The following is a 25,327-nucleotide window of genomic DNA, read 5'->3' on the forward strand; positions in this document are numbered from 1 at the left end:
TATCGAAGAAAATTCTAAATTGCCTAATGGATAATAATGACATAATTTATTGGTCACTTAACTAGAGTCAAGCACTGACCAAAGCTCTCTTCACATCTCCTCTTGTTTAATGTTTAACTATAATTTTGTGGTAGGCATTTTCCCATTTTAAAGATGAAGGAGAGTGGCCTAAAAGGACGAAATTGGAGTAAGGAGTCAGAGACGGTCTTTAATCCAGATCTGATTCTAACACTTGTGCTGTTATGGTCTCTGTCATTCTGATTTCCAACTAAACTCTCTGTTTTAAATATATTCTTATACATTCTTTCTTCCTACTGTAGCCTCTACTGCTGATTTTTAGTTATTATCGTCTCATGCCTAAAATTCTGCAGTAGCTTCCTGGTTAGAGCTCACCAAGCACTGTGACTAGACTAATTCTTAAACTCTGCATTAATTATATCATTTCTCTGTGTGAAAGACATCCATTATTCTCCGCTACTCTCTGTCATTCCTGCTTTCATCCTTCCCATGCCTCAACTTCTTCATCTGATATTCAAGGACACCCAGAGTGCAAATTAATTTTATTTCTCACCATTCCTCAAATGCATATTTGTCCACTGGTTGTCTTTTGTTCATTGTATCTCACTTTATTCACATCATTTCCCTTACCAGGAACTAGATAGAGAACTGCCTGGGAACAGGGCCATGTATCAGCCTAAAACTATGTTGTCCTGTTGACTGTCATGGTGCTAGCTTTGAAGTAGGAAGTAACAACTTAACAGGGCAATCTTTACTTATAGGCAGATATAAGTTTGTGTGTTTCCATCACATGATCCTGTGGACATGTACCAGTGACTAGAAATAAATAGCCTATGAACTCTTTCTGGTTCTACTGATATGGGTCTCCTAGGTAGACAGAAGATTGAGAATTCTCTGTAATCCATGGGTGCATGCTGAGACCATGAAGGAGGTCAGATTAACCGGCAGGGAAAGAAACCCTAATGTTGAATCACGTCAACCTCTTTATGAGGCAATAGGAGAAAATTTGAAAGGTCTGGTATCTCCCAAACTATAGAATGAAAAATGTACTCAGCTTCCAGTGATAGAGAACTGAGGGATTGTGGTACCCAGCACTCACATACACAGTATGTGTTGAGGATTATTGATAATTGGTGATAACGTCCATGGATACACAATGTTTTCAATGTGTATTGTCAGTCCTCTTGTTAGCCCACTGACTAAGTAAAAATAAAAATCCTCAGTAAACAACTTATGTCTGCCCAAAATACATAAATGGGTCTCATTTCATTATATACCAATCCTTTCCAAATTATTCTTCATGGATTTTCAGGTATATCCACTGAAGAAAAGAAATTAGATGATGGTACCATTCAATTACATAATAAAACTGGAAAATTTGCAGCAAAAATGCGTATAATTTATTTTTCCTGATGTAGAATTTTACAAAGTCATTTTTTAAATTAAATCATAGCTATGTACATTAGTGCAGTCATGGGGCACAGTGTGCTGGTTCTATATACAATCTGAAATATTTTCATCAAACAGGTTGACATAGCCTTCGTGGCATTTTCTTAGTTACTGTGTTATGACATTTATATTCTACATTTAGAAAGATTCACATGTACCCTTGCAAGATGAACCATAGGTGTCATTTATTTATATGATCTTTTATTTGCCCAATTCATGAAAGTATTCTATAGGACAGTGTTTTGTAGCGTAGAGTTTAGAAAACTCTGCTTGTTCCAAAAAAAATTTTTAAATGCACTGTGTCTTCCTGAAATCAGATTTCTGAAATAGGAAATAACAGAGGGTTCTACTTTAGGAGGAGGTCTTTGGGCAGACACCTGGAAGACAGGAGTCTGCTAGTAAGAGGCCATAGCGAGTACTTCAGCAATTAAAAAAAATACTTATGTGTCTGATAAATTAAAAAGAAGAAAGGGAGGGAGGAAGGAGAGAAAGAGGGAAAGAGGTAAGGAAGGAAGGGAAGGAAGAGAAAGAAAAGAAGAAGGAATGGAGGGAGGGAAGGAAAGAAGGAGGGAGGGAGGGAGAGGAGGAGGTGGAAAAGAAGGCTCTTGGTTTCTGGAATAAAATGAGCAAAGATAAGAGTAAACATACTGAAGAGATTGGTAGGGCTTAATTCATGAAGGACTTTCTAGACCTTGTAGAAGCTTTAGTTCTCCATTGAAGTTCACTGAGAGGCCATTTAAAGATTTAAGGAGGAGTGGTATATGATTTCATGTGGATTTGTAATAGGTTGTCTTGATTGTTTTTGATTAGAGATAGGCAGGAGTGAGAATAGGGAAAATGTTGAGGATATTCAGTTATTTTTTGAAGCTTTTCCGATGAAATATGATGGCTTTAACTAGTTCAGTGGAGATGGCAATGAATAAAAGAATAGAATTAGGAAATCTGCTTAGGCAGAATAACAGGACTAATTGGCTAATGGGATATGTGGTTGAAAGAAAGGGAAATTCAAGGATGATTTCCAGATTATCTGAATGATGTGGATGGGATGTATCATTATTGAGATGAGAAACAGTGAGAAAAATTAGTTTAATAAGAAGAAACCTAAATTCAGTTAAGGACTTATTTAATTTGTGATGGCTATAAGATATGCAAGTGAAGATATCAGGAAGGCAGTTGGACACAAATCCATAGTTCACTTAAAATCATTGCAAAATTGAGGTCACTTGGTGAGGATATTCGATTCCTTCCTGTTACAGGGAAGGGGCGGGACTGAATGTTAGAACACCCCACCATGCAGGGCGTCGAGGACAGCAATATGACCCAACCGGAAAGAATAATTAAAATGACCAAGTAGGCATTAGTGACCCTGAAAGAATAATTTCAGTGGAGTGGTGGAGCCAAAACCTGTTTGTTTGGAAGGGTTGTAAAGTAACATGAGGCAAGAAACGGAGACAGTTATATAGACAATTCTTTCAACAGTTGGCTAATGAAGGATAGTCACAAAAGGTAGTTGTAGCATAGTACAGAGTTCTCTATACCGTAGGAAAAGTATAGAGTTCTCTCAAGATTGCTAAAAAATGTGCTACTGAGCAAGGGAGAAGAGCAAGAGGGAGCAGGATGTTTCTTGAACCCTCATCTGTGCAGGGGTTACTGAGTGTTGATGGCAAATTAGCAAACATGGCATATGCTTTCACATTTAAAGACACGTGTGAATCACCTTTATATCCCCCACGCCATTCACGAGTAAATATTCACTAAATACTTACTGAAGGAAGATGAAGAAAGAAGAAAGGGAGAAAAGAAAGGAAGCTGGGAGGGAGGAGAGGAAAAGAATCAGAAAGGAATCCCGTGGTTTATCCGTGTTTTCCTTTCCTTTCTCATTGCATTTGTGCGGCGTTCTTTCTCACAGAGGTCCCCAAGAGCTCTATTAGCTTGTTATTCATTTAATACCAGTTTTATCCTCAAAGCAACCTGGCTTATGTCAGTATTACAAGTTTCATTTTACAAATACAAAACCCGAGGCTCAGAGAACTCCTTTGTTCTTCTGATATCTCTAATCCAATAACCAAGATGATTATTTTTCACCCATCAGTAAACAAACTTGACTCTTAGAATTAATCTCCAGGCCAAATAATTGCTTAACAAATTCTTGATTTGATAACCGTATTCACTCCAGCTGGGTCACTGAACTTACGTTTTTAAGAAATAATTGAAAATATGTGATTTATATGGAGATATTTGACTAATGTCAATCAAAGATAAAGAAAGAACAAGACATTAATGTTTAAATATTATACAATCGTACACTCCACAGTGACAGATGCACTATTTCAAGGGTGAAATTTGCTAATACATACTTTGCATCCTTTAGGTCTGTGGTTTCCAAGCAACCCCCAGGCCATGGACCAGTATCAGTCCATGGCATGTTAGGAACTGGGTCCCAGAGCAGGAGGAGAATGGCCGTTGCTGGGCCAACAAAGCTTACTCTGCATTTACAGCCCCTCCCTCTCATTCTTATCGCCAGCTGTATCATACTGGACACTGCTGTGAGGGATCTAGGCTGCAGGTCCTCATGAGAATCTAATGTCTGATGATCTGAGGAGGAGCTGAGGCGTGATGCTCGTGCTGAAGAGCAGCTATAAACACAGATTATCATTGCAGAGAGGTTTGGCCACACTGAAGCCATAGTAAGTCAATTTCTTGCAGACTTGTATCAAAACCACCCTGCCCCAAGGCTATGGAAAAACCGTCTTCCATGAAACTGTTCCCTGGGACTACTGCATCAGACAATTACGCGGGCATGGCATTGTGATAGCCTCACTGTACTGTGCATTAGTCAAGAAAGTTACAACGGCATTAAGGGGAGATGTAACAATACATTTCATACATTTATAGTCAGCTTTCCCAAGCAGATTTGAAAATTTTTATGCAGCAAAGATTTATTTCAATTATGCCCGCTTCTTTTTCCATTTCAGAACTCAATAACGTAGGAAACTTTCTGGACTATCTTATCATTTCAAATACTACGAAGTTCCTCCTAAAAATATTCCTTTCCTTTATTTTTTCCTAATGCTCTTTCCCTTAGTCTTTCAATCAGCCTATGAAAAAAATTATATAAGCTAGCTGGATCAATTTTGATACATTTTTACAGGATAATAATTAGTAAATTCTTCGATTTCAGATGAAAACATCAGAAACCTATTTGAAAGTCAATGGTACTGTCCTATATATTTTTGCACTAAAAACATCCTGTACATTAAAAACTTCTGTATATGTAGCACAGTATACAATTTGTAAAGCACAGTGCAATTTTTTTTCCAATCTTATCTTACATTTGTCTGTATTATGAGTTTACCCAGTGCTTATATTATTTAATTGCGGGTAGAAACTATTGTTCAGTTTGGGAAACTTGGCGTTTTTCCCTTAAACTCATTCGAGATACAAGAAGTTTTTCCCCCCAATTGACTCTTCTAAACTATGTTTCAGTTAAAATGAAATAAAATGAAATTTCACAAATTTATAGTTTGCTATTGTTTTTAATTTTTACTTCAAGTTATTATATCTCAAACATTCTGATATTTATTTTCAAATCATTGTTTTGTCTTTGATATACCACATCTTTTACAATGCATTTACCATTTTCATGTAAATTATACAAAATAGTTTTCAGTTCCCATCAGTTCTCAGCCAGTGTTGCCTAAGAATTTTTGCAGGAAAAAAAGAAATCATCAAATCGTCATAACGCTGCAGCTCCTTTGGAGAGAGCACTGTTTAAATTGTTCTAATGCAAAGCTGAAATTAATCTTGATTTCCCGTCAAATGTACAGGGATTTTACAATATAGTTCATAATAGTGGTTAATTCCTCCAGGGTAAAAGTTAAGATAAACAAGTCACTGACAGTGTTTATCTATAAATACAGCAGATGGCGTGGGACTGTGGTTAGTTATCAACCTGCCTACTTTAATTTCATGGTTATAAAACACTAGAAACCTCACTGTTTATAAAAGGTAGGAAAGAACCTTCAATGGGCTTCAGTAGCCAAGAAACCCTCGGAAACATTAATCTCTCAAACTGATCCCTGGTAACCTCCTAGGGTGCAATATTTAAGATTGTGGAGTGATCGCTAGACGCATTTAAATTTTCACTGGGATCATTAGCTAGCATTTCTGTCATGGATCTATTGTGACTTTGTTAGTGAGTTCCACGTGAGTGAAATGTAGTGAACGAGAGGATTCCTTCTAAACTTCGTCAGGTGAATGTTTGACAATTCTTTGAGGAAACTACATACATTAAAGCTAGCCTAGTTTGTTAGAATAGTACTTTTGGTGTGGAGAGATGAATTGTGATATGTAACTAGACCAAATGTACGTAGGGATAGATTTTAAAAAGGAAAACTGTTTGATTAACTATTTTCATGATTAATCAGCTAACGTGTACCATATGCAATTACATTTAGGCAATGAGTCTACCTAAAGCTTCACAAAATGCCATAGAATTTTAAAGGAAGCAAAACCATTTATTCTTCCCATTCTGAATTGATTTAAATATAAAAGTTTATTTGTGATCATTTATTTCACTAAACATCTATATGCTTAGTTTGGTTAAAGTTAATTCTTCCCCAAAGGACTATAATTCCAAAAGATAGTATTATTTGAAATTGTTCAATTGTTCCATACCGACTTTATAAGAATGACTAAACATATTTTATAATCATAAAAGCTTAAGAAAACAATTGCCAGCTCTGCCTCTATTACTTTTACATTCTGAAGAGGTTTATTTTTAAGTCCCTAAGAAGGGAAGTCTTCTTAAATAGATAATAAAGCCAATATGCAACTTGTGAACTAAAAATTCTTTAACTAAAAATGCCTTGTTTTAGAGTTCAGACTCCTTGAGATTGAATTTTCTAATGACAAAGTCCTCCTTGATGACTTTTCTAGGCTCGTATGGCGTTGCTTCTCCCTTACCCGAGAGTTTCATTATTAAAACTTCAATCTCCCTGTCTGCTAAGTATACCTAACACAGCTCAAAAATTTTGGATTTCAAGGAGCTATGTCCTGAACAGCAGCAGCCCTGGGTGGAGAGATGATCCCATGATCAACTCGGTAATATAGTCATGCAATGCATGAGATTTCAGTCAGCAGGAGACTGCCCATGACAGTGGCCCAATACATTTATAGTACCTTATTTTTTACTGTGCGTTTTCTATATATAGTTATATGAATATTTACTAGTGTGTTACCCATGCCCACAATATTAAATATGGCAGTATTCTCAACAAGCCTGTAGCCTAGGAGCAGTAGGATATAACATATAGCCTAGATATATGGTAGTCCATACCATCTACATTTGCAAAAGGACACATTATAATGTTTACACAAAAATCCAATCATCTAATCATGCACGTGAAGGATGCATAACTATCGCTCATCTCCATTCCTTCCTGCTCAGAGCCTGTTGGCAGATGTAATATCTCACTATTTGAGACATTCATTTCTTTAAACAACTGTCAGGTCATATATAGACATCTAAGTCTCAAAAAACATGAAACATCTTTAACAGAGGACAGCAAAGCCTTTCTCAGGTGGAGTCTTTACTTCATTTCCCCTTGTTTTCTCTTTTATGCCTCAAAGCTGACCTTAATCTTCATCATCAAAGAAAGCAGGTATTGGATTATGGATATGTTTGGTGATTTCACCTTCAGGATATCTCTCCAAATCACTTAAAATAGGTTTATCAATGAAATTTACCTATTGCACTTTTTTGCCTTTAAAGTGGGAAAGTAAATGACCATGTCCTCATGGGAAAAGATTCCTTTTTAAAAGCTGGCCGCTATGAAACGTGTTTTCTAGAGTCGTGGTAGAAACCTCTGGGCCTGTGTTTCTCAGAAACGTGCACAGGAAAACTAGGATCTCAGAATGACCAGGAGTGCTAGGTCTATAGTGGCACTAAAATCATCGGTAGCAGTAGAAGGTGAACTAGTTGTGGTGGGGAGCAGGGCAGGAGGAAGGGATACAGGACCAAAGAGATAAGCAAAGCGACTTATCCCAGCATCCGAATGGAGGGGTACACAGAGTATTTGTAATTTGGGGGCTCCTCATCAGGGTACTCATAAGTACCCTGGGTCTTAGGGAAATGAGATATGCCATATCCTCAAAAGCTCATTAAACAATCACTCTTCTAAAAAAGGGATCTTTTTTAATAGGCCAATGAGTGGCCTAAAATTAACTTTCTTTTATTTTCCCAGTCTATATATAAGATATGAGTTATCTTACAAAATGTAATTATTTTTATAATCACGGTTTGCAGAGAAAAAGCCTCTCTAGGGAAATTACCTGATTTAAAGGGAAAAAACAAGCTGTTAAAATTTATGTTCCCACTTTCACCCAAATCTATTAGATTTATTAAAATGATGTCATGGAAATAACTTGCCACCTTATAATACCAAACAAGTTACAATCAAAATAATGCATAATATGTAAATACTTTATCTCATCTTTATTATTTTCTTTCAGACTATCCACCCCTGACCAACATCAAAGGCATTGCATTGTATAAGAGAAAACATGAGAGGGAAATCACTTTGACTGGCTTTCGTTCCCCCTTCAATGGTCAGTGCTGTATCAATCCTTTATGATATCTTTATCATTCATTCCCTCGGAAACACCAGTGACATTTTTTTCATAATCTTTTGTTCCTAGGAGAAGTAATCTATGCTATCATGTGCATGACAGTCACCTGTGGAATCCTTCTTTTGGTTATGGTCAAACTGAGGTAACGGATATAACTCAGAGGGGAAGGGCTGGAGGGGACTCAGCCTAGTTGAAGCATGTCGCACAGGGCTTGGCTCGCCAAGGGTCTGAGAAGCAAAGCATCTTCTCTAAGACAGTAGGCAACTTCTACGTGAAACTGTTACTCTCAGTCTTCATATGGAAGGGAAATGTGATCACAGGAGATTTTTTTTTTTTATGTTCTGTTTTACAAGCACATAGGCATCGTATCTTCCTTCCAATTAAACTGTTATCAATCATTGCCCCCGGATTTCCTACAAAGTCCAGCTCGAACTTTGCTGCCTTTCTTATTCAAACCATTCGCAGCAGTGGAGAGCTTACATCGCCGACCAAGCTGTTGTATACTTCGTACAGTATGTCCTTATCTGAAGATTTAGTCTTTGTTTTAATTTCTTTCATGCTGATGAATTTTATACATGTTTTAGTATACAATTGTTGAAAGAGACATTATATGGGGCTCCACAGAGTACCCATAGAAAGACAGTACCACTGCCTGATATTAATTTACTCTTTCCAAATCCTGGCTGCCTTCATTGCTGGAATGCAGTAATGGTCCGGCAGACATGTGAGTCTTTATCATTATGAATGCATCAGTCGCTAGATTTCTAAGTGTTTAGGGTATAAATTTTTTCCTTTTATTTTGTATTGACAAATAGATACAAAACAGTGTACCCTTAGCTTACCTTAAACTTAAAAAATTACATTGTATTTAAACATCAGTCATGTTCCTTCATTTATTCATCTTACATATGTGTGAGTAATTTGAGTATCAACTATGTTAATGAAGAAATATGTAAGTATGCTAACATACATATGAACATATATGCAACACACACACATAAACCGTGGTTTTTAGTAGTATAGGGACCACAGGTGAGCAGAAGCAGTGGATGTTTCTCTTACTTCATGACTCCTGATGCCTAGAGAGGAAGATTGACCCAGTCAGCTACAGCCTGCCTGAACGCATACTGCTTCTCCAGAAGTCTCAGACTTAAAGGCCTTGACTACCAGGCAAATGAAATAAAAGACTGATGTTGAGAGGTGTATGGCCACACCAAGGGGTTGGGGTACATGACGTGTATTTACGTTCTGCTAAGTACACTCAAATTAATCTATTTTTAAATGCAATTCTAGCTTTTAAAAAAAGTAGTATACATTTGGTGGATCCAATGCCTCTAAATATTTAATTTGATGTTAACCAAAACTAGTAACAAAACAAGTGGCTTTTCTCCAAGGCCCTAAAAGTTGTAATTGTGTGAGGAGATATTTTATGAGTTCCAAGATGAGATCTGAAGGCCAAATAATTAGAGTGTAAGGGGAACAATAGCATTTGGTATTTATTAAACTTTGCATTGTATGGTTTAAAATATTTGAGAGTACTGTTCAGTTACTGCCTGATGGACATACTGTTTCAGAGAATCCCAGACCGTTTTCTAGCCCCCATGGATCTCACTTTGATGGGGGTCAATCTTTACTTCCTAGCCCCACATATAATGTATAAAGTTTACATTTGTCTCCTGGGCCCATGAGTTTCTCCAGATTACTTTGTGCTCTAGGTAAATAAGGTACACGCTATGCCCAATTCCCTATGTCTCAGCTTAAACTTACCTCTTTTCTTACCTACGTAGAAAACATTTCCCTTTTCTGGATGACAGTGGGAGTGTTGCCATTACAGATAAAAATCTTGATTTTAATGTGTATTGTACAGTAAGTTTTGCATACCACTAAGTACAGTACAGCTGGTTGCAAATTATTTTTCACACAATTGAAAATAATCATGATGTGTAATCTGAAAGTTCCAGACCCAGGGTTAGGTACATGACAAAAAGAAATGCCATCATGGAAAGAACAAAACAAAACCAAAATCATCCTCAGCAACATGCTACCTCACCTCTAGAGATAAATAATGCTCCCTACTGGGAGAAGGCCAATTGTCATTTCAAGCACTGTTCACCAACCCGGTAGTCAAGTTGAATCCACATGAATGGCCATCTTTAGGATAGGTTAAGATATTTGCATCTGTTCCATGTTGTGCTAAGTGACAACAGCCCTATATCTTCAAAGAAGTTTTCAAAAAAACAAATAATTCAAAGCTTAATTATTTGAGAGAAGAAAGGAATTTTTTTCTTTTAATGATTACTTGGAAATCATAACTAAATGCAGGACACTCTTCAGAAACACTGTAGACTATTTAACTATTGGGAGTTCACATTCATGAAGTTGATTTTTTCCCTCCAGGCACAGACTCCATCCAAAAATATAAATACTCATAAGCACAACTGTAAAATTCTTAAATTGGCATGGTGTTGACTTTTACTTTTACTTTTATATAGAACCTCCAGAATATCGAGTCAAACAAGAGAGCCAGCACCACTCCAAATTCCTGGAAGACTTGTGATTCATTAAGAGTTGATGATCATTAACAATCCCTTTCTTTAAAACAAGCCGTTATAGCCAATCAACAGAACATTCTGCCCATCTTCAAGAACAAAATGCTAGTACGTATTTAATGATATTGGTCATTAATCTTAATAATGTAAGGTGTCATGACATAGCATGATAATGTTAGATTTATTTTTTCTTAAAAAAAAAGTCAAGAAAAAAGTATACTTTGGCATTTTTTACAACCCTGGTACAGAGTTAATGTTTTCCTTGAAGGCAGAAAGTGTTATCCCAAGTTGTTTTTCTTGATTTTCATGATGCATATGGATTCATGTGATATTAATTAGTTGCAATCGTAATATGGCATATTAGACTAAGAAGGTTTTTTTTTCTGATTAATTTTATAAATTCCCCTTAACTTGACAAAAAGGAAATGTTAATAAAAATATCCAGTATATTTAGTTGTGTATTGTCATCTATTTCCAAATCATTAGTCAAAGCATTAGTCTTAAACTTAAGTTCCTAAATATATTTGGTTAATGAGCCTTGAAAATCAGAAGTGATATCTTAAATGTTTATAATTTGAATACTGTTGAATTTTACTTTAACTTGCCTTCACTTAATTCCCATGTAGATCAAAAACAACTACATTGGCTGAAAAAAAGCTAACGTGCATTTCAATATTGATGTATTTTATTTATGAATTTATTTTCTATATGTTTATTATGAACATCTGCAATAATAAAGTAACAGCATAATTGTTACTTACAGTTTCCATACTGGGACTTTTGGCCTTATTTGACATCAAAGTATAAATTATAACTGGAAAATTGTAGAAAAAAAATGCTTATTAGTTAAATTTTTAAGGCATGTATGCTTTTCAATCGTCTGCAATCCTACTGGAACCCATTGCTCAGAATAACCACAAGGTTGTATTATCTATAGTGACACAGAGAAATAAATATTCATTAACATGATACTGTGCTAATAATTAGTGACATATTTATAATTAAAAGTCAAATATTTTCTGCTCCTTTGGTCTCAATTCTTTGCTGTTCGCTACACTTTGGAATCAATTATCTACATTAAATTAAATTTGAAGTTAGCATTTGGCTGTGTTTACTCAGAGTAATTGAATGCCCATCCTTTATCTTTTAAAACAAGGAAGAATAATTCAATGAGTCACAGATGTCCCTCGAGGAGTTCTACATACAGTATTTTAGTGTCTGTGTAGTGGGTTAACGTGAAGAAAATGTAAGAGTTTCCAGCTCAAAATTACTGCTGTTTACTTTAGGCTTGGTGATTTCTGGGAAAATGCAAACTGTTCTCTGGAAAACTGAGGCAAGAAGTCAAGGTGCTTTTATAAATATGTTTGGGTTGAACAGAAAGGGAAAGGAAAAATATAGAAAAGATGGCCTCCCCCCCCGAATCAGACCCTTACCTCCTAGGGCAGCAAGAATAGCAGGCAGAGCTGTAGGAGAAAGCAGAGTGGAGCATTTTGGGAACTCTAAGGAGCCACCTGCCTTAGTAGAGGGAATCCAAATTGAGAAAATTCAGAACATAAAGCTGACAAACTAGGGATTTTCAAATGCCAGGAATCTATAAAGGTGGATTGTGGGTCTCCTTGGAACATGGTCCCCCCCTCACCCTCATCTTACACTCTTCCATCCCCTGGGAAGCCTTTCCTAACTTTCCTCCCTGCCCGGAGCCAGGTACCCTTCCCCTCCACTTCCCTGGCACCTGTGTTTCCTTATGTTAGACTACTACAACTCATTGTCACGGCTTCTTCCTTTACTGTTTTCCTCTGTAAATTGTAAGCACCTCAACTGAGTCTCAATAAGTTGTAAACTCATCTCTCCTTACCATGCCTTAACACAAAATGTATTCTTAACAATTATTTGATAAATAAATTGCTACACTTGGAAGGCTACAAAGTACTCAAGGTAATTTCAAACAAGAAAGTGGTATTATCAGATATTTGAATTTAAAAAAGATGTGTTACCAAACATAAATGGTGGGCTGGTGAGGGCTAAACTGATAATGAAGACATTGCTTGAAAATGTACTGCAAAGGTTCAGCTGGGTACAGTGGCTCATGGCTATAATCCCAGCAATCTGGGAGGCTGAGGCCAGTGGATTGCTTGAGCTGAGCTCAGAGTATGAGACCAGCCTCAGCAAGAGCAAGACCACATCTCTAAAAATAGCCAGGCATTATGGCGGGCATCTATAGTCCCAGCTACTTGGGAGACTGAGGCAAGAGGATTGCCTGGGCCCAAGCGTTTGAGGTTGCTGTGACCTGTGACACCACAGCACTCTACCAAAGGCTACAGAGTGAGACTCTGTCTCAAAAAAACAAACAAACAAAAAACTACAAAGTTAATAAATATTGGAAACCTGCACTAATTCATTTCTTCAAAACTTATTTGAGCATACACTATCTATCAGCCACTGTTTAAGGACAATTCTGAAGAAAATCCACTTTGAAATTTGAAAAACAAAGTAGACAAGATAGTTTTCAACAGTGCTATGAAGAAACGAATAGGCTGGAGTGATAGAGTGATGTGAAAAGAAAACTTAGCAGTGATACAAGAGCATGGAACGTTCTTTATGAATATTGTTCCTTATGTAGAATAGATGGAAACTTGAAATCAGATATTTTCAGGGATTTGAAATTGTAAAGATCACACAAAGAGGATGGGATTCACAAAACAGTACCCAAAATGAAGGCCTCAGGAGCAAAAGTTCTCTGATATTCCCTTGTCCTCCTGCCTCTCAGTCCCATTCTTCCCGGAAGCTAGCCATGGAAACTAGAATCTCTCTTTCCCAAGGTGGGTCTTAAAAGTCACCCTCCCTCAAAACCAGCCATTAAACCTATAAGGATTCTATGTAATAACTGTCCCTAAAATAATTATTTAACCTACTTTGTGTCATTGCATGTTGCACGAAGGGATGGGTGATGCTGCACAGCAGAGATAAGACCTGCAGTGAAATATTGGATAATAAGGAGACTGGAAGCTCTCTCCGGCATCCAGCAAAATTCTTTATTTTCACTACAACTATATAGACCATACTGCATGTACACACAATTAATCAATAAACGAGTGATTCAAAACCTCATGACACAGGTCCAGCACTTCCCGGCACCAAGGAGTCTGCTGATTAACCAATAACCATTCCACTAACTTTATCTAAAACCATTCTTAAACCCTATAATGAAAACAAGACCACAAAACAAGGTTCTGGGGAAATAAGCTGATTGAATGCTTGACCTTTAACAGACCATCTGGAGGCAGTCATCCGTCTTAGGGAATAGTCTGGAAAATCCTGAGATATACAGGTACCTGCCTGCAGGCCTGCCCCATTGAGGCTCAGCTCTAAATCATTTCTACATGATTAGGTCCTGAGCCACATAAGGAGTTCTATCCAGGTCTCTCTACATTCTGACTCACAAAAGACTTCAAACTTGCCCTCACAAAATGGAACTGTTTAAAGGCTTACTTATAGGCCTTCCGCCTATACTGCAAGACCCCCATCCAGAAAGAGCTCTGCTGAGTTCCACCACTCAGCCTGTTAGCATTAGATTATGTTCCTTTTGTCCAATCATATGTCTGCATATCTGTTCATACACTGTTGAATCTAAGTATAAGCATGGACTATTTCCCCTACATGTTTGAGTTTTCATTTTTAAGGTACCTGTGTAGACATATTAAAATAAATTTGTAACTTTTTCCTCTTATTAATCTGCCACATATCAGTGATTTTTCAGCAAATCTTTATGGCACCAGGGGCCTTTGATTCCTATAATTTGGTAACATTTTGAGGGGCCAGTAGCCTTTACCCCTTATAGTAGGCTTTTGGTGTGTGCCATTAGGTAAACCCTGGTGTCATTCAGAAAACTGGCTCAAGTGGGAGGGGGAGGAACTTGGAATGGGAAAAGGCAATATAGTAGTTATTTTCACCACCTTTCTCCACCTCTCCACTAGCCCCGAGAAGGCTGAGTTATATGAAAGTGAAGCTTCCCTGTCCTCTGGCTGACAATTGGGTTCAGTCACTGGCAGGAAACGGCATCAAATAGAGACATATTTCCCTAGATCCGTTCCTGATATGTCACTATGGGCTGGCTGTTTCCTTTAAGTGTTTCTTTCAGTGTGAGCTTTTCTACATGACTCTCTCCTTCCAGACTCCAGTAAGCCTTGCCTTTTGTTTTCCCTGAAGGATAATTGTGCTAATAGCTCAGTTGATAATAGTCCTGAATTTCAGGACTATGCTTTGAGGTTTGCCTACAACTACCCACACCTGTACAAAGACTTCCTAAATTGAACATCCTTTATGAATAATCCAATTTAGGTAATTTGCACTCTATCCTGATTTGAGTATGCCCTCTGTTTCCTGTTGGTCTCTTGATTAATATTGGTAATTATTTTAGGTTTAGACCAATTGACTTTCTAAGCCCATGTCAAGTTACCTGGTAGTCAACTGAAAAAATTACGGTTCTGGTACTGCTTGGGGAGATCTGAGCTGAAGTCATTATACATCAAGTTGTCTAATGTATTCCATACAAGTATTCTCTCATGACAAATGAGAAAGAAAATTTACCACTGAAGACCCCCTTTTTATTTCTGGGGTAAAACCATTGAAGTGTCAGGGTGGCTAGATTACCAGGTGGCACAGATCACAGACCTCTTCTGTGAAGAATTTGACTGATGAAATTCCCTCCAGGGCAGGCTGACCAGTCCACTGGTGAGCTTGTTGTGCCTCTCGCTGGCTCTGTACAGCCTCCTACAGCCTCCTTTTCTTCCCAGAATTCTTTCCATAGACTCACACAGGCATTCCTGGGACCTGGGAGTCATCAGAGTGATACCAACTGAAACCAGTGAAGTGAATTAGGAAGTCCTCTCAGGAAGAACTTAAAGGCAGACAGGGACTTTTGTGGTTTCTCCAGGCTGGGGGTTGGTCTGTTCCTCCTTTAGATTCCCTGTGAGAGTCCTGAGAGGCAGACTCGAGACTTACTAAAACAGGCATCCCTTTCATTGCCAGGTGTGGTGAAAGGGATACAATGACTGGATGAGTAAATAGATTTTTTTGGTTCATTTTAGCACAGTCACAATTATGAGCTCAACAAACTCAAGAATAAAATCTGAGCAGCAGAGGTCAAAACCTGCTTTGCAGGCAGCGTGTGGTCAGCATCACCCTCTGTGAACTGATGCAGGTATTTTCACATAACCTTGTCTGCCTTCACTGTGCCTTCACACCTGCTCCCGTCAGAACTCTGAGATACATACCTGCTAGGCTACAATGACTTCCTGTACTTGAGTGTTTCAAGTTGTTCCCAAATTGCCCCTTTAGGCTTCAGAGTCCACTCAGACCTGATTGTACCCTAGAACTTATGGTCCTAGAATTAGTGTTTCCAAAGCCTCCCCATATATTGCAACTCACGTGCAATAAATGTCTCTTTAATCAGAGGTTTGTAACACCTTTTTAATCAGAGGTTGTGTATAATCTTGGTTCTACTGGGAAACATGTCTTTAAAACTCAGAAGTTTAAAGTTTTAGTTAGGCAATATTGCAGATTTAAATGCATAGTAAAGTTATAAAGTTTAATCAAATTATAGAATTTCTCCACTGAGTATATATAATTATGTTAATATGTTTGTGAAGCATTATCCATTTTAATCGTGGGTTTAATGAATTATTTCATATTTGCATATAATTTAAATCTATACCAGAGGCAATAGAGATATAATTAGGTAAAATATTTTCTAAATATTTTATGTCTAGGTAAAAACACAACTGTAAATATAAAACAGCCATCTTGCAAGTAAAATACTCATTTGTAAGCCTAGAGTTTTCTTTGGATATATGTGTACAGTGATTATTAAGCAGAGTTTTTGGTTCACAGCCTAATACTTTTTGGCATAAAAACATGATATGTTTTATTTCTATGGATAGCCATTCTGATAAGGAGGACATTTTTTTTTTTTTTTTTTTTTTTTGGCCAGGGGCTGGGTTTGAACCTGCCACCTCGGGCATATGGGGCCAGTGCCCTACTCCTTTGAGCCACAGGTGCTGCCTGACATATTTTCATGGTTACCGAAAACCTATATTACTTTCCAGAAGACAATATTGGAAGACAGAGCAAGTCTAGATATGTACGTAGAAGGCAGATATTTAACAGTAAAACACTTCGAGATTTCACTAGAATGCTCGAACGTCAGCTGTGTTGCATGACTGGTTTTGCTGAAGTCTACTTTTATAAGGTCAATATATTTGTGTTGTCAGTGAATTCTTAATTATACGTGTTACATTCTTTTAATACTTTGAGATAAATGTAATTGGTAATTTTCTGCCAGAAGTTTCTAATCTACCAAATATTGAAAATAATGTACCTTTTAAGAATAGTAAATGTATACTATGGAATATTATGCAGCCATAAAGTGGAGACTTTACCTCTTTTATGTTTACATGGATGGAGCTGGATCATATTCTTCTTAGTTAAGCATCTCAAGAATGGGAAAAAAGTACCCAATGTACTCAGTACTATTATGAAATCAATATATAATCACCCACAATTTATATGAAAGATAAAACACAATTATAGCCCAGAAAGAAGAAGAGAAGAGGAGGGTGGGGGGGGGACAGGTGAGGGGAAGGTAATTGTTGGGACTTCACCTACTGTGCATATTGCAAGTGTACATGTCAAATATATCAATAGTAGAGTATAAATATCTAAACACAACAATTAAATAAGTGAGGTGAATGGTATGTCAACCAGTTTGATGTAACATTCCAAATTCTATATAAAATCAGCACATTGTACCCCATAAATGCAGTAATGTACACAGTTATGATCTAATAAAAAATTAAAAAAAATAAATGTATTATAAGGGCAAATTAAGTATAAGAAAAGTAGTCATAAATACAAAGGTGGAACAAGTATCTACAAACATCCAATACTCATGACAGTATAATTCTCTTTCTTTCCTTCCTTCCTTCTTCCTTCTTTCCTTCCTTCCTTTCTTCTTTTCTTTCTTTCTCTCTCTCTCTCTCTCTCTCTCTCTCTCTCTCTCTCTTTCTTTCTTCCTTCCTTCCTTCCTTTCTTTCTGACAGAGTCACACTCTGTTGCTCAGGCTAGAGTTTCTTGCTGTCATAGCTCACCTCAAACTCCTGGGCTCAAGCAATCTTTTTGCCTCAGTTTATTGAGTAACTGGGACTACAGGCATGAACCACTGCACACAACTAATTTTTCTATTTTCTTTCATAGAGAAAGAGTCTCATTCTTGCTCAGGATGGTCTTGAACTCCTGAGCTCAAGCAATTCACCCACCTTGGCCTCCCACAGTGCTAGGATTACAAGCATGAGCCACCACAGTTTATTCCTTTCTTAAAATATGTACACATATTTTTGACACCCTGTGCCAAAAGGAAACAATGTGAAATAAAATTTCATAGAGAAAAATTTTAGAAGTAATAGATGTTTGTTAGGAGTAAACTTCAGAGACACCCTATTCTTTCTGGATTTAACAAAATTATTTTCTGTCAATAAAAAGCTACAGGACTAAAATATTAGAATTTGCATATATGTAATTGGAAAGGAAAGAAAATGTGTAAATTCCCTTAATTTCGCAATAGTGGAGGAAGAAGAGGAGATAATTTTTGAGGAACTTGAAGGGTAAAATGATTCACTGGAATATAAAGATTTGTCAAGCACTTTCATGTTTGTATTGAGCCTTGATGGAACTAGGGGTGAGAGTGGGGTACTAGCAATCAGATCTGAATAAAACTGGGCATCCCCAGCATCACTGGAGACAATATTGAAATACGTGAGGTTGCTTATTTTACAATCAAGTATTTTTCATGTGAAGCTAAGTGAAGTATTCTAATTCTCCATTGTATTCCTTTTTATTGTAACCATACAACTAGGTAATAAAGGAACCAAAATAGTATTTTTCACAGTTGTTCATTCACCCAACTGTCTTATAAATACCGCAAATTTTTTCATCTCACATATTAATTCTTTTCCATGTTTGTTCCTCTTTTCCTCTTATCTTGTTTGATAATTTTTTCCCCTGATTTTATGAAGGGAAGTAAACAAGTTCAAAAAATAAAATGCTCTGAAAATGACTAACATTTAGGTCAACTCTTCTAGTCAATTGCATACCCAAATGTCTTTCAAAAATGCATTTTGAGGGAAACACCTTATAAAACAGAATGAGTGCATTCTTCATCTCCTAGTCAGCATGAAGATAATTAGGCATCAAAAGTAAATTCCCTTCTGCTGACACCAATGCGTTCTCTCAGTTGACTCAATCAGCAAGTATATAGCTCTTGCTCTAAAGGTCAAGAAAAGCCTCTAAGAAAGTATCATCTGAGTTGAGGACTAAAAGCTGAGATGAAAGAAATGATAAGGAAAAAGGAAAAAATTGCTACACAGAAAGAACAAGGGCCATACCCTAAGATGAGATTGAGCTTAATGTATTCAAATAACAGAAACTTGAGAACTGGACCAGAGTGAGAGGATTGAGAGCAAGCTCAGAGTACCAAGCAGGAGTAAGCTTGCCATCAATATAAGGAATTGAATTTCATTCTGATTGCAATAAGAATCCTTTACACAATTTCAGAGAGGAGAATAATGTACTTTAAATTGTGTTCTAGAAGGATCTGGATGCTTTCAAGAAAAAACATTGAAAGTGAGCAAAAATGGATGCAGGAAAGCCAGTTGAGAGACTGTTTCTGTATCAGGTGGAATAAATGTTAATTAGGTGAGGATTATATCAACGATGATGTGATTTGGAATATAAATGTTGGCACTACATGCACAGAAGCTTATTGATGTAAAAGATTCGGGACATGAGAAAAACCTAGAACTGAAAGTGGATACACAGGATTTTTTGTTGAAGTAGGGTGTTATTATAGGCAAAGGCAAATGTATTTGCTTGTTTGGGTCCAACTGTGCTTTGAGGTGGCTATAAATGTTCAAAGATCTTTAATTGGCAGTTTTTATGTGAAGAAAGAGTCAAGAGTAGCACATCCAAAGCAAATAGACAGCCTTTAGAATGGGGGATTTTTGCATGCTATGAATCTGACAAAGTTCTCATTACTAGAATCTACAGAGAACTCAAATTAATCAACAAGAAAAGACTAACCAACCTCATTTATAAGTGGGGAAGAGATTTGAACAGAAAATTCTCTGAAGATGACAAATTGTCAAAAACCACACGAAAAAATGCTCATTGTTTTTAATCATCAGAGAAATGCAAATAAAACCACTCTTAGATATCACCCAACGCCAGTAAGATTAGCCTACATCACAACATCCCAAAGCTGCAGAAGAAGGCCGTATGGAGAATTTTCAAGGAACTAAAAGTTGACCTTCCATGTGATCCCACAATCCTATTACTAAGTATCTACCCAGAATAATAAAAATCATTTTACCACAAAGACATTTGCACCAGAATGTTTATTACAGCTCAATTCATAATTGCCAGGTTATGGAAGCAACCCAAATGCCCATAAACCCATGGATGGATTAAGAAACTGTGGCATATGTATACCAGGGAATACTATTCAGCCATAAGAAAAGATGGAGACCTTACATCTTTTATGTTTACCTGCATGGAGTTGAAACACCTTCTTAGTAAAGCATCTCAAGAATAGAAAAAGAATCCCATGTATTCAATACTAATATGAAACCAACATATAAACAATCACATACTCATATGAATGACAAAACACAAAAATAACCTAAGTAGGGAAAGGGAGGAGGAGGACAGAGGCAATAAGCAGGAGGACGAAGGGCAACTGGCAGGATCTCATCTAATGTGCACAATGTGAGAGTGTTCAGCATATACCCTGGGTGAAGGGCCCTTCTACAACTTGAACTTTACCTTGGAAGTGGGAACAATGTAACCTAAAAATTTTTACTCTCATATAAAATGGAAATAAAAAAAAGAAACAACCCCATAGTCAAGTCTATCTTGAATTAGTGTATGAGTGGTATTTAAAATCACGAGAATGGAAGAGATCACTTAAAAAGAGGAGTGGGTGGAAAGATGAAAAGGGGCAGAAAAATGACTTAAGGAATTCAAACACTTAGTGGTCTGAAGGAAGAGGAAAAAGAAAAGCTACTATGAAGGGATGGCTAAAAGGAAATGAAGGGTACCAGGACTTAGCCAATGATATGGCAGTTTTTTTTTAACTGGAAGGGATGTCCAATAATGTCAGATAGAGCTAAAAGATTGAATAAAATCAGGGCAAAAATTTAATTTTGGTTTTGGTAGATGGAAAGTCTTTGAGATCATGAATGGATCTTATTGTCATGATAAAAATGGAAGACTAAATATAGGGGATTGAAGAGAGAATCAGAAACGTGGCCAGGAAGATCATAAGTCTAATTATCATTATCTGGGAAGCTGTGCACTAAGAGGACCATCACAATGGGATGTCTATGTGGAGTTTCTGTGAAGTAATAGCTCATCAACAGGTAGGAGAATTGCCTCTGTGCCTGTGGCTCAAGCGGCTAAGTTGCCAGCCACATACACCTGAGCTGGCAGGTTCGAATTCAGCCCCAGCCCCCAAACAACAATGACGGCTGCAACCAAAAAATAGCCAGGCGTTGTGGCTGGCTCCTGTAGTTTCTTCTACTTGGGAGGCGGAGGCCGAAGAATCGCTTGAGCCCAGAAGTTGAAGGTTGCTGTGATGCCACGGCACTCTACACAGGGTGACAGCTTGAGTCTCTATTTCAAAAACAAACAAACAAAACAGATAGGAGAAGTTAGGAGAAGGAGGTTAGAGCCCTGAGAAGAGAGTGTGAAATGGTTCCTTGGGGAACAGATACATTTACTAAGGGAATGTAATAGGGGCAATGTTGCTAAGCCTGCCTGAATTCCAATCTTTGTTGGATCCCTTACTTGTTTTATGATTTGGGTTGAATTGCCTGAATTCTCTGAGCCTTAGTGTCCTTGGCTATGAGACAAGGAAGATGAAAGCACTTATCTTATAAGCCTTGAAAAAATAAATTAGTTAATATGTATGAAGGCATTTGTAAGGTATGTATGTGGACTTTCTACTATGTAATTATAATGACTAAAATCACCTAACATGTTTGAGATTTGTGGTCAAAAACTCAAATATGTTAGTAAAATTATTTTCATTATCAACTAATTAGTTAGAGACATTTTGCCACAGTTGGAGTTTTTCTAGGTGAACCCAACTGAGGGAAGAAGTAACAGCAGCACAACTTAATTACAAATGTGTGGCCTAATGTTGAGTCACTGGGATGATGACAAGAAGACAGCAAATAAGTCATGCAAAATTAAAGATGCTCGGGTCAAAGCATAGGGGTCTCACTGGAAATCAAGAGCTACTGGTAGGAAAATGCTGGTTTGAGGGAGCTGGAAAAATGGGAGGGGATTGAAACCAATTGCAGAAGATGTAGTCAACAGGACTGTTAGAATGGTAGCCGGAGTTGAAGGGGACCTAAAGAGGAAAAGATTACATGCAAATATTTTCAAAAAAACTAAGAGATCAGGGTACTAGATAGTTACCTAGGCATATATTAAAATCACCAAGGATGATAAGAGTGATTTTAAGCCAAGCACAGATAGACACATACTGCACAATCTCATCTATCTATATATAGATCTATATCTCGATATATAAGATCTACATCTATCTATCATCTGTAAAAATAAATAAATAAGTAAATTCATTGAAAATGAGTATAAAATGATGGTTACCAGACACGGGGAGGTGGTGTTATTGGGGAAATGTTGGTCATAGGACAAAAAATTTCAGTTAGAGGAAGTAAGTTCAAGAGCCAAGACCTTAAGTCGTGGTGATTCCATATTGAATACTTGAAAATACAGTAGTTAAGAGAGTAGACTTGAAGTCTTCTCACCACACACACAGAAATAACATGTAAGGTAATGCAGAAGTGAAATAGCATGATTTAGCTTTTCCACAATGTATGCAAATATCAAAATATGATGTCCCGGTCCTGGTGCAGTGGCTCACCTATCGTTCTGTACACCTGTAGTTCTAGTACTTTCAGAGACCAACGTGGGAGGGTTGCTTAAGGCCAGAAGTTTAAGACCAGCCTGGGCAATGCAGAGAGAGACCACCTCTATGAAAAGAATTGAAAGAATTATCTGGGCATGATGATTCATGCCTGCAATCCCTGCTACTCTGGAGACTGAGGTGGGAGGATAGCTTGAGCCCAAGAGTTGGAGACTGCAGTGAGCTATGATGATGCCACTGCACTACTTCAGCCCAATGACAGAGCAAAACCCGTCTCAAAAAAAAAAAAGACCCCTTAAATATAGACAATTTTTTACAGAAGTAGAACGTGGCAGGGGCAGTGAGTCTGCATTAAAATCATAAGAAGGATTTATAGGGAGCATATAGATAAAGTAGGTGATAAGATAAAAAAATGGGGAGCCAAATTTGATGACATTTTCTTCAAGGATTTTGAATACTTTGAAGCAGAAAGAAGGGGAAAATTTTTGGAAAGAGAGAAGGGAATTAAGGAGAATGTACAACCCACTTCCAGGTCCTGACGTACATGAGCTATAGGAGGAAACTGCTAAAATCAATGGGACTATGGGGTGAAGCCTCTGGACGCCAGTCAGGTGGCTATTGGCCCAGTGCCGAGGTTCCTAAACTTCAATCCTCATCAGAATCATCTGGAGGGCTTATTAAACCAGGTCCTGGGATCCACCTGCAGAGTTACTGAATTAGTTGATCTGGGGTGGGTGAGAATTTGCATTTCTAACAGTTTCCACATGATGCTGACACTGCTGGTCCAAAGATCAAACTCTGAGAACCATTGATCCAGTGTCTGTCAACCCTGTACACTCATTTAAAAAGCTAGAGAAAATTTCAGATTAACTGGTTTTGTTTCAATTCATGTGTCATGGTCCAGAACACTGGAGGGGTTTCTTTTTTCCTTTTGGTCTACTGAGGGTTGATTTTAACACTCAATTTATGATACAGAATAAATGAGCAGAGGCAAGGAGAAAGTTAGCATGAGGAGGTTAAAGACTTTGCTCATGGCCAAGAGCGAATTCCGAAGCCCAGTGGAAGGATCTGGAGGGTCAGGAAGGAATAGAAGAGAGGATCCTACTTGGAAACTGAGGAAATAAGAAACATGAAACAATCTATGATGTGGAATGTTGATAGTTCCACTGGATTTGCCCTGGAAACCATCAGTCACACCGGGAAGGAAGATCTTAGAATACCTGATGTCATGCAAATTGCAAATGTTGCGGTCATTTGGAGAGTTTGGGGGGGGAGGAGTGGGGTCAGTCTTGCCCCTAGCTGGAGAGATTGTTAAGTATGTTCTTCCCTTGTGAGGGTTAGAAAGTAAATTTTTAAGAAAGCAGGAAAAATAAATAGGGTCCCAAACCTCTGCAAATTGTGACCTTGTAGCAATTGTGTAATTATATGCTTTAAAGTACTATTTCTAGTGCTAAGAGGAAATCAACCAGTGATACTCAAAAATAAATATAAAATCCTATTTTAAAAGAAAATAGAAATGGATAAACCATTATCTGATTCCCTGATGACCTGTGGTTGAATAGAACAACTTTTTTTTATTTTTAAATAGGCAATTGGTGATTGGAGGGGTCACTTCTATGGTTTATCCTACAAGGGTACAAGTGAATCTTTCTAAAAGCAGAGTATAAATGTCTTGACTCCATAACTAAGAGAATGACATGAAGGCTACGTTAACCAGTTTGATGAGAGTATTTCAAAATGTATATGAAAACACCACACTGTACCTCATGATTGCATTAATGTACACAGACATGATTTAATTAAAAAAAGAAGAAAGAAAATAGGCAATTGAAGGACAACATGGTATTTATAGGCTTGGTTGATGAAGTATTTCTAAAACCTGCTACCACACAGGGGAAGGAGGGAGGTATTTTTGACCTGATTATTGGTGCATTCTTCGACAAGGGGAAAAAAAAAGTTTTAGTGAAATTGAGAACTTGGGTCATGTTTCCATCATTTTTTATTTAGAATAGCCCTGCCATTCATCTCTGCCAGATACGTACTTATCCCTCCAATTTTACCAATTTTACTCTCTACCTGTCTACCGATTACTTAAAGTGTTTCCATCACTTCTCTGTGCTTACAGGCTACAGAGTAAATTACTTACCAGATCCCTAAAGCTATAATTAGTATAACTTAGTGACTGAAATTACAGTCCCCAGAGCAAGACATCCTAGTTTGAAGTTAATCATTCCATGCTGATTAGCTGAGTGATGGGGAACAAGTTACTTAAACTTTCTGTGCCGTAGCAGCTTATCTATAATAAAGGAATAGCATAGTTCCACGGTTGAATTACTTTGTAAATATAAAATGCATAGAACAATGTTGGCACATACTGTGTTTCCCCCAAAATAAGACACTGTCTTATATTTATTTTTTCTCAAGAAGACACACTAGGGCTTATTTTCAGGGGATGTCTTCCTCTCCGAGCAGAAATGCATGGTGTAGCTATGCAGATACACTGCATAGCCACACCCATCACTAGGTCTTATTATCCGGGTACGGCTTATATTTAACAAATGCATAGAAATCCGGCTAGGGCTTATTTTGGGGGGAGGTCTTATTTTCAGGAAAACATGGTAGTAAGTGCTCAGCTGTTATTGTTACGGCTACCAGACCCTATATTATTTTTCGACCT

At 37.4% G+C, this 25,327-nt stretch overlaps 1 protein-coding gene across 1 annotated transcript in view; it reads left to right on the forward strand.

Annotated features, from left to right (window-relative positions):
• The window catches only part of GFRAL (GDNF family receptor alpha like), a 50,756-nt gene extending 40,094 nt beyond the window's left edge, over window positions 1–10,662 (forward strand). The window contains exons 7-9 of the mRNA XM_003789695.2: window positions 7,981–8,076; window positions 8,167–8,239; window positions 10,590–10,662. Coding sequence (XP_003789743.2) covers window positions 7,981–8,076; window positions 8,167–8,239; window positions 10,590–10,662 — 242 coding nt within the window. The remainder of the gene's footprint in view (window positions 1–7,980; window positions 8,077–8,166; window positions 8,240–10,589) is intronic.
• Window positions 10,663–25,327: the final 14,665 nt, after the last annotated feature.

This window comes from Otolemur garnettii, unplaced genomic scaffold (genome assembly GCF_000181295.1).
Source record: "Otolemur garnettii isolate 467f Iridium unplaced genomic scaffold, OtoGar3 scaffold00035, whole genome shotgun sequence".
Classification (NCBI taxonomy): domain Eukaryota; kingdom Metazoa; phylum Chordata; class Mammalia; order Primates; family Galagidae; genus Otolemur; species Otolemur garnettii.